At 38.4% G+C, this 10,599-nt stretch overlaps 1 protein-coding gene across 4 annotated transcripts in view; it reads right to left on the reverse strand.

Annotated features, from left to right (window-relative positions):
- Positions 1–10,139, reverse strand: part of dab2ipb (DAB2 interacting protein b) — a 215,355-nt gene extending 205,216 nt beyond the window's left edge. For 3 of the 4 annotated variants that reach the window (XM_084745329.1, XM_084745333.1, XM_084745328.1), the window contains exons 1-2: positions 10,019–10,139; positions 2,898–3,024 (exon numbers count right to left, since the gene is read on the reverse strand). In XM_084745329.1, coding sequence (XP_084601455.1) covers positions 2,898–3,024; positions 10,019–10,117 — 226 coding nt within the window. In that variant the 5' untranslated portion in view covers positions 10,118–10,139. The remainder of the gene's footprint in view (positions 1–2,897; positions 3,025–10,018) is intronic. The other variant, XM_084745330.1, reaches the window with a different exon arrangement.
- Positions 10,140–10,599: the final 460 nt, after the last annotated feature.

The raw sequence follows: 10,599 nt of genomic DNA on the forward strand, positions 1-10,599 counted from the left end.
TTCACCATATCAAGTAAGCAATTACGAATGAAGTTATACAGTTTGGTATTTGTTAACAGTGAACTAAATGTCTCCCTCTAATGGTGGTAAAAGAAAGAAAGAAAGAAAGAAAGAAAGAAAGAAAGAAAGAAAGAAATTAAGAAAGAAAGAAAGAAAAAGAAAGAAAGAAAGAAACATTTCTACAAACCTAACCTTACTGTTTTGTACTGTGCATTAAAATAACGTGACTACATCATGAAAAAGCACTTCAACTAAACAAGCATGTGTGCCCACTGATTTAAAGGTGGGTCATATTAGGTTGCATGCCAGCTCACAACCCAGCAACGGTAACCGTGGGCTACAAAGGCTTAAATGTCAACCCTCAGTGCCACCTAGTGTCTCATTTTGACTGATTCTGTGTGTTCGTCTTTACAGACACATCCACAGACTTCACCAGCTTTTACTGAGCTGCTGCATTTCTGCAGACATAAGTGCATACACTGGCACTTCTAGAGAGTAATGGTATTATATTACAAGCATTATATTGTCATAAAAGGCAACATGACACCTGCTGTTCCAAAGAGGAGAAAACATTTTTCATAGTCTTAGTCTTCATGGTTAGGATGAAGCAGCATGAGTGCAGTGAAGTGCTATGAAGCAGCAAGTTCTCCATCTAGTGGATATGAGGTAGAAAAAAAGAGTACCAGAAATTTTAGAAGGCTCACTGAGGCATGTGAGCAATCTGAGGCTCAACTGCATGTGATTGACTGGTTATGTCACTGAAGAGCAGAAAGAAGTGCTTCTCTTGAGTTACGCTGCCCATCTGACCTTTGAATAGAACAAGCATCCTCATGTGAGGGTTTAACTTTAACTTTAAAGAGATAGTTTGGATTATTTGATTGGGGTTGTACGAGATACTTATCGATGGTCAGTGCATTAGCTACAGTGGATGGAGGTCAACATATCCCCACTTAGGAGAAGCAGAAGCTGAGCACAGAAGCTAAGCAAAGAACTGCTGTGCACAGGGTCAGCAAAGTTTAAGTAAGTTTAAGTGTATGCTATATTTACACAGTACTTAGACCTTTTCCAAAGTCAAATTCAAACACTTTTTTAAGCATTTTTTAAGGTGTATTTTCAAGCTCTTCCAGCACCTTACAGCTGTGGTAATTTCACATACTTACATGTTCTTTATATATGCTTAAAATGATTAAGCCCCGTTTTTTCATCACATTTAATCAGATGGTATGTTTCATGATAGGATTCTATAAAGGGATGGCAAATTGAAGGAAAACACGAGTGGAGTAGTCTTCATTTTGTGTCAAAGGCAACAGAAATTGGGCTTTTTCTGACATTTTACCTCTTTATCTAAAAAGTGAACTACACAGTCAAAGAGCAATTTATTATGAAAGTAGTGCCATTACCATTTCAAGCAGTTCCTTGCATTTTTCCCAAAACTCAACCACTTTACAAACCTTGAAAACTTCAATTTCAAGTGTTTTCAAGAACCACCAGAACCCATAAAAATTCTGTATTTAGAATTTTTTCAGTGTTTTACTTTGCCATTGGACAGCCATTTTTGGTAGGGAAACCAGCGCTATAAGCCATATATCGCTCACTCCAAACCAAACTCCAATGGCAAAACCAGAAAATTTTCCTTCGAAGAACATATGATCTACAGCTGCCTTGATCTGTTAGTTTGTTTGTTTGCATTATTGTGAGGTTTGGGTAAATCAGAACTGTCCTTTTAAAACACTGAAGTCACACAAAAACACTAACTAAGAGATTGAGGTAGTAGTAGACCAGTAACTCCTGTGTTCAGTGATGTTAAATTACTGATTTCACCTATGGGGTTTGGTTGGTTTGGAGAGAGCGATATTTGGCATATATAACTGTGGTTTCCTGTCAGAAAAGGCTGTCTGACGGCAAGGTGAAAATATTCTAAATATTGCATACACTTAAACTGCTTATTTTTTTAGGTGGCTCTTTTCTGAATGGCTAAAATTCCTTTTGTGCCGACCCTGTCCTCAGCAGTTCATTGTTCAGTGTTCATGCTGGGGCCCCTCTTTGCTTCTCTTAACTGAGGGCATGCCCGCACCCGGACACTGAATATGTATGGACTGATTTTCACAGAGTATAAAGGACAACTAGTTTCTTGAAACTCAATTTGGTTTTGGAGAGAGCAATATCTGGCGTATGTAGCAGCAGTTTCCCATCAGAAAAGGCTGCCTCATGGCAGAGTAAAGCAGTGAAAATATTCTAAATACAGAATTCTTATGGGTGATGGAGGTCCTTGAAAACACTTTTACTTTTAATGTAATGTTTTCAAGGTTTGTAAAGTGCTTGGATTTTGGATAGAGTGTGTCGCTAAAAAATGTTGGGTTGTTGACCCCATACTCAGCAGTAAATTGCTGTTGTTCTATGCTGGTGCGCTCTCCCTCTTCTTCTCCAAACTGGGCAGTGCCAACCAGAATCTACTAGAACTAATACACAGACAGTTGATAAGTATCTCATACAATCCTACATCGAATAATTCAAAACCACTCCTTGAAGCTGATATTTCGCAGCTTTAGACCTAGAAGATTGTTGAAAAAAGAAAAGGCCCAAACCATTGGAGCAATATAAAAACATCACCAACTTCTCCTCAGTCTCCAGGGTGTTAATATTAAATCATATTTTTATATGTCCATAACCATGTTGAACAAGTGTTAAATATTTGATTTCTGGGTTATTAATCATTCTAATTTAATTAAATGGTTTCAAGAAAGCCATTAAAGTACTCCAAGTGTCTGGATGTCTGTGTGTGCATGTGTGCGTGTGTGTGTGTGTGTGTGTGTGTGTGTGTGTGTGTGTGTGTGTGTGTGTGTGTGTGTGCATGAGGCATCCTGATCACTGCAGATATATGCCCTTGGGCTACTCACCGCTCTCAGTGGACAGCTGGCTGTGGTATTCTGGAAACTGTGTCTCCACTGGTACACTGATGGTGCGTCGCAGGAGATGGACCCTGGATGACGCAGAGCGCTTCTCCTGCAAAAACAAGGGATGGATCTGTTGAGAAAGAGAGAAAAAGAAAGGAGGAGACAAAAACAGAGAGCAAGAAATTCAAGACAGATAAAAGGCTGAATGAATTCAACAAAAGACACAGATACAAAGTAGAGAAGATAGCATACAGAGGAAGAATGAAAGCTAACAAGAAGAAAAATGGTGTCTGCTGGAATACAATAGTCACACAGGCTTGTTATCTGCGTTGTTGTGGTTATTCTGGTCACCATGTTTAATGCCGTGTTGGGCCAATAGCACACAATAGCTGTAGAGCTTTTGATAAATGAGGAGTCATTGGATAAAACAGAAGAGACATTAGCAGCACATCAGTCTGTGTCAACCCATATCTTCCTATGGCTTGCATACCAAATGTTTGGCTCTAAAGGATTAAACAGACAAAGGGAAAAGGATGGTGAGAAAGTGTGAGTGAAAGAAAAAAAAAAAGGAAAGAGGGCCTGATGTCCTCCACGAGGAGTGATAATGGCTTATCGAACCTCCTCACACCTCTCAACTCAATGCGGCACCCTGTCTGTCTTGTTTTCTCTGGCCCTCTGTTTCCATTTCTGTCTATTTATCTCTGTGTCTCTTGATGGTCTCTGCAAGTCACCTCTTTACTTGCCTCATGGGACTTTGGGTTTAAGGACAGGTCTCACCAACACCAACTCTGACGTAAAGACAATGTCTGGTGGTCTGAGCCATAATGACTAAGCAATGTGAGCTGTAATTTGAGTCCCACTACTGACTGCAACAGTTCTGTCTAAGATACATACAGATTAGTACCACAAGGGCCAGAGACTCTGACTTCAAGGAACAATGGTCTTGAACAGGGACTGAATTCTGATCTGTGGCTTTATTATAATACACTGTAAAAAAAAAAAAAAAAAAAAATACATGAACAGAGTGGAATAAACTAATCTTTTCTCATTTGTCAAATGAAAATTTGCTGTGTCTCTAATACACTTAAAGATAAGTCATGGTGGTTTGTTCTCACAATAATAAAAACAGATTCCTGCACGCATCCAGCTGTGCAAGCCCACCCCCGTACCCACAAAGCTGAAATCCAGAACCGACCCGTTTCCAATAATTTTCTGTAAGTCAAATCCACACCCACCCAGAACCATGAATATAAGCCCTGCATTCCGGCACACACCCGTGATAAAACATGCAAACACAATCATTCACTTGTCTCTCACTTGTGTTCTCAACTGGCAAAGCGCCTGTGCTCCTGCAGCTGTCAATGTGTTTATACAGAGATGACAAGCCTAGCTTGCGGCTATCAAAAGCTAATACTTCTTTAAACTTTTTACAAGCATCAAAGTCAATGACAACATTATTCTCACAGTTTTTGAGCACACCATAATCCTACTAAACATCTGACCTGTCCCTTAATGATGTATTATCCACAATTTGGTATTCTCCACTGGCTATTTTTGCCTTTGTCATCCATTTCAGCCTTCATTGCTGTCAAAGCAAACAAAAGTTAAAAAAAAATAAAAATCTTATTTAACTTATATTTGTCAGTGTGACTGAAGAGTGATTGGTTCAACTTCATATCTTAAGGTTATTGAAGGTTTCGTGTCAAGTACAACTGAATTAATACAGAGTTTATTAATATAACTAGTAAAATTATTTGTTTTGAATCATTACAAAATTATACCAACTTGTCCTTTCAAATGCAACTCAACATTTTAACCCAGTGGGTTACTGACATTTTAAAGTAAAAACAAACACTTTATTTTTTACAGTGTAATAAACTATTAAATGGTCAATTCATTCAGCCACTCATTCAAAAAGGATGAACATTACCGACATTTAGATGCCTAAAATATTAATGAAGAGGAGGAAAGGCACCTACAAAATAAGACAGTTACAAATTAAAAGGTCAAATGATTTTGAAATATTAAACTGCAATTGATCTGATGAGATAAGAAACTCATCTAATTTGTCTGTGATATGGCTAAAGGGATATTTTAGATTATCTGATGCTGGGTTGTATCAGGCTTATCCATAATCAGTGTAGTACCTTCAGTAGATGCCAGTCAGCACACCCCCAGTTTGTAGAAGCAGACAGGAAACAGTGATCTATCTTTTCACTCTTCTAATTCAATTAAGATAATTGCTTTTCCCATCAGCCCTGATTTGATTACAGTAAAGCAAATGGCAAAGCCCATTTGAATTCAGGGCTAAATTTAAACACTGGTCACTGGTCTATTCGCGCATCCTCATTTCAGAAGGAACTTTTGCCTGCAGACACTTGAAACTTCTATGTCTTAAATCATGAGCCCCCTCTGCTGGTCATCATGTGTAGCTTTAGAAATGTACATGAGAATAATGAGCTGAACTTGAGAGCTTCCGAGGACCCGAGGAAGAACTGAAGGTTTCTCAACAAGCTGTAGGTCAAAATGTGTAAAATGCAAATTCTAGACACCCCTCTGGCACTCTCCTTTCAGTTTTATTACCTTCATATTGCAGCCCCGAAGACATGCATCACACTGAGAGTTCAGATTGTTTTTCATTCACCTCCTTTTTTGGCTCTCTATGTGTTTGTGGAAGCATCATTTGTCTTACGCTTTAGAAGATGTCACATTAGCTGCACAAATGCCTAAGAGCCTAATTACCTTTGGACAACAATCACTAATAAGTAAACATTATACAAAAGATAATCAGCATCAATTGTTCATGCTGATATTACAGTTCTATGGTTTTCATAATGTACAAGAGAAATATAGGGAAGAAAAACAGAGACAGGCATGGCTGAGGAAGAAAAACTGAATGAAGAAAGAGAATACAACACAATATAAAGATAGAAAAACTCAAGAAGACAAACAAGGATAGAACAAAGAGGCAGAAACAGAGGTATTTTCATGTGATTATTCACTAAAGAAAACATAAGAAACATGTTTTCATAACCTTAAAATGAGCTGTTTATACCTACAGCAAGCACAAGTCCCTCTCCCATGAAGGCCGCCATAGCAAATCAAACACTGGCTCTAGATACTGCCTTTCATTTTTGTTTGTTTGTTTTTTCACAAGTCTTGTGGCCATGGTAGTTTCTCCTACACCCTTGGAGGAAGCATTACACAAGGGGCTCTTTCTTTCACCTGGCCCAAAGCAGCACACACCATAACACAGATGTCACTGCTATTTTCTGACCAACACAGTAGTCATTTCTATGCCCAATGCCCATGTTGTGTAAGTAGCAAATGTACCTGTGCTTATCTGTGCAACCATGGGTGTGTGGGTCTGAGCAGAAAGTAATTGCACCATTGACCAACAAAACTCAGGTCTAAAGTCAGTGGTGTAGTATTTTCCTGGTATTTTAAAGACACATTATTCAGATGGTAAGATGTACCTACATAGGCAGGTTCACAACCTGTATACACTCAGTTGCAGTTAAACTGTTGGTGATAAAAATTAACATTCTTTTTAATAATGGATGGGTTGTGGAAACAGGAGATAGGGTGAAGCGTTGGCCCATGAAGAGAGATACTGTGTGCATTTACGCACAAGGCACAGCACAAGTCATAAACGGCTGCAGTTCATACAGCGACATTGTTTGAAGTCAAGCCATACAAGGTCTGACTTCTATCAGAGCTGTCTAAAAATGATTTCCTGTTTCCTCTGAAGCATTTCCTCTGTTGTTTGAGTATTTTCTTTCATGTTCAAAGACCCTACTTTCAGTGATTAACATAAACGTTTGTATGCATGCAGTAATGTCACAGCAGTCATGCTGCTGCACCTAATGTGGAAATGCATACAGCCTCTCTCTTAATAGGGGGGAGACACTTCTACCAACGTCACCACCTGCAACTCATCCACTATTAATCATAACTAATCATGGTTTAATTCATGTTACCTATGATTAATTTAGAGACTACTAAATACTACAATCTACAAGTTAAACACTAAATGCCACCAAATCCTACACTCTGGTCCTTAAACTCAGCTGTATTTTTACATTAATTTCGAAACAAATCTTTAATTTTGTGACCGAATACATGTTCCTATCATTCTTTGAGAGAACAAAGAGTTTCTCAAATAAGTGAAAACCTAATATTGCCATGTCCCAGAAGTGAACATAAATGTTTCACCTGGACTATATGACTGTTTGTTCACAGCAGTCAATGTTCTGACCCAATCTACCGAAAATTGTTTATCTGTCTCTAAACTGTGCCATCACAACTTCATCTGGAGGAGTCCCATTTATAAGACTGTATCATCATTTTGACCTGCAGGTTGCTGACACTGCTGGAATCCAGCAGTGTTACAGATGACCTTTCAGAGTCTGGGTCTCTAGATGGATGCATTTAAAAGCCGTTGTTCTTGGCTGCTGTGAGACAAAAAGCCCTGTAGAGGAAAGGCTGCCAATGGGTCGATTCAAATAATTCCTCCCTGCAATTATTGCTCTATTTCAGCATGGCATACCTCAGTAGCTGCAGACAAAGGAAAACTGAGGCCACACTTTTCTACTCAGTTCCAGTCGCCATGTAAAAATGTTTGGAAAATCCAATAACTATGCCAAGTTGTCTGGGTGCTTTTCTGACTTGAAACAATGCATTTATGTCTGAGCACCAGTGTGATCAACTAAAGTGTTCTTGCACAAGATGTTAAATTCCTCAGAGAAAAATGTTCTGTCCCAGTTGTGCTGACTGAGACTTTAAAAGTTATAGAAGAGGAAATTCCCAGAGGCAGCTCTAATTTAATTAGTTAGTGATGATTCTCAGATACTGGCATTAGTTGAAACTGCATGTCATGTGATACCCTGGAACTTTTTACCGTACACATTGATTGAAAAAGAAACAGCTTCTGCAATGGAATATTAAATATTTTTCTGGCATTCATGTGTGCGCACGGCTGGCTAGACTGAGACACTAATGTGTCCGAGTTATTGGCACCCACAGCAGGAGGTGCATGCATAAATGAGACAAGCTCTAGTGTAAAAAGCTCGCACTGGAATTAATGGGCTCAAGTTAAAGCAGAAATCTGTCAAAATTAATAAACAAATGGTTATTAAACTTTTTGTTTTGCACAATTTCAGAAGTTTGTCTTATGTTAAGAATATTTTAACAATTAATTGATTTAGATAGATTACTTAAAGCTACTACAAGGACTTTTTGACTGGTTATGAAACTGTCTCAGTTTCATAGTGATGCCTCTACATAAGCAAACAAGACACTCTGCAAGAAGACTGCTTATTTCTGTGTAGTTGTTCTTAATGCCTGCAGGTGAGATTCTCCTTGAAATCAGATGCAATGTGCCTGTGTTTACATTTCCACAGGCAAAGTTACAGTGAGTAGTATATTAGTCAGGTAAAAAGAAGCAGAAGCAGAATCTTATTCAGACAAATTTCATTTTGATGTTACATTTTGTGGTTATTGCGGAGGAAACACTACATCAATCTTCAAGGGGCCTCAACAAAATCAACAAAATAGAGAGGTTCCTTGTGGTAGCTTTAATATATATTTTATCTAATCTTTTATTCATTTATTTATAAATTGTTGCCATTACCAGACAAAAGTCAGTATTGTATAATAAACGCTGCCATATTTATGTCAAACATAATGGCCAATCCTAGAAATTAGTCACTGCCAAAATAGGTTCAAACATCTGCAATGTAGGTGTAGGGTATGAGAGTGAGCTCACACAGAGTTGTTAAACAGGGACAGGATGTTGCAGACTCAACAATGTAATTTAGTTTACCCTGCTGACTCCTGATTTGTTCGTAACAACAGGACCTCTAATCTCACACAAACCTGCATAATCCAGTGTGACACTAATCAAAACAATGGAGGCAAAGAGCCAGATTCAGCTTGCTCTGCATAAGGTGGCGACTGGTGGTCGCCACTGTGGGATGAATTTAAATGTAGAATGAATTTTCACACAAAAAAGGATTCACTCAGGATTTTGTGTTTCTATACAGGTAGTTACTATTATCATACAGCCTGAGTGATATTTGTATTTGGGAGTTAAATGAACATCAGCTGATGTACAGAACAAAAACAAGAATCCGTATACATATCCAAAACAGAAATCTGCTGAATCCAGATGAATAGATGAATTCAGGTTCAGAAGTCACAAGACTGATGTATTAGTCTTTACAGATGGATTTTTTTTTTTCATAAATCAGAAAAAATTACATTAAAAAATTCTCACGTTTTGGGGAATAAAATGTTATATAACATCAGGTTGTGAATGATATCTGAATAAACCCCTCTGTAAAAGCCTTCAGGATATTGATGGAGTAAAACTGAAAAGCCTGCTGTAACATGAATAGAATTTACCTTACAGAAATGGGAGTTGTTGGTCTGTCGGTCGATCTGTTAGTTTGTTTGTGTTACCGTGTGACTTCCGTGTTTTAAAAGGATAGTTTGGATTCACCAAAGTCACACTTTAAAACAAACAAGGTAACAGATCGAGGCACCAGTAAAACAGAGACTCCTGTGTACAGACAGGTAAAATTACTGACTTCGCCTATGCAGTTTGGTTGGTTTGGAGAAATTGATATTTGGCTTATATAACCATGGTTTCCTGTCAGAAAAGGCTGTCTGACAGCAAAGTAAAGTGGTAAAAATATTATAAATATGGCACTGATTTTTTAGGTGGATCTTTTCTAAGTGACTAAAATACTTTTTGTTGCTGACTCTGTCTGCAGCAGTTCATTGCTTAGCTTTCTTGCTGGGGCCCCTCTTTGCTTCTCCTTACTGGGGGCATGCTAGCACTTGGACACTCAATATCTATGGACTGTTTTTCACTAAGTATCAAGAACATAGTTTCTTAACACTCAATTAGCACTTATACTGACACATTGCAATCATTAGCAATGAGATATCCAAACAATGTGGCAGAAAATTTACATAAATTTCATGTGTGTTACTAAATATATAGGTATGCGGATGCTAAAAAGCAGAGGCAAATAAGATGAAGAAATGAAGACCGACAAGAAATACAATGGTGACACAGACGGACATGACAGACAAGAGATTGTGCTGTCTGCTCTCACCACCTCCTCCTCATTCAGAAGCAGCATCTGACAGTCAGCCACCACACAGTACTTCGGGTTCCACACAGTCTGCTCGTCATAGGAGTGGCCACGTGACATCCAGTGTCTCGATGGACACCGCACATCTAGAAAGGAAAAAAAGAAGAAGATAGATATCAGTTGTGAAGTTCGAGAAGAGGCAAAAAGTGCTCAGACAGAAATGTCTGTTTTTTCACTTGATAATGGAGTGAAATTAAGTTTAAATAGTGATATCCTGGAACGTTGGATGAAGTGGACAATAAGGACTTCTGTTTAATAGGCCCTTCATAAGGGAATTGCTTTTCAACTCATGCAAATAACTGTGTTGTTCAGCCAACGCAAAAACTCTTAATTAGAAATGCTGCTGGAAAGGTAATGACTTCCACACGCTCTTCACTTTTTTTTTTCACCTCAATCATTCTGCGGATGTCAGGTGAAGACAGGATAAATATAAAACAAGCGAGACAGACAGGCATAAATTGGATTCTGCTGCATCTCCAATGATGGCATGACATAAATCTCATAAAAGCAATACATATGCTTTTTCACATGGGAAATGCAAT

This window comes from Lutjanus erythropterus, chromosome 20 (genome assembly GCF_056507025.1).
Source record: "Lutjanus erythropterus isolate fLutEry1 chromosome 20, fLutEry1.hap2, whole genome shotgun sequence".
Taxonomy (NCBI): domain Eukaryota; kingdom Metazoa; phylum Chordata; class Actinopteri; order Lutjaniformes; family Lutjanidae; genus Lutjanus; species Lutjanus erythropterus.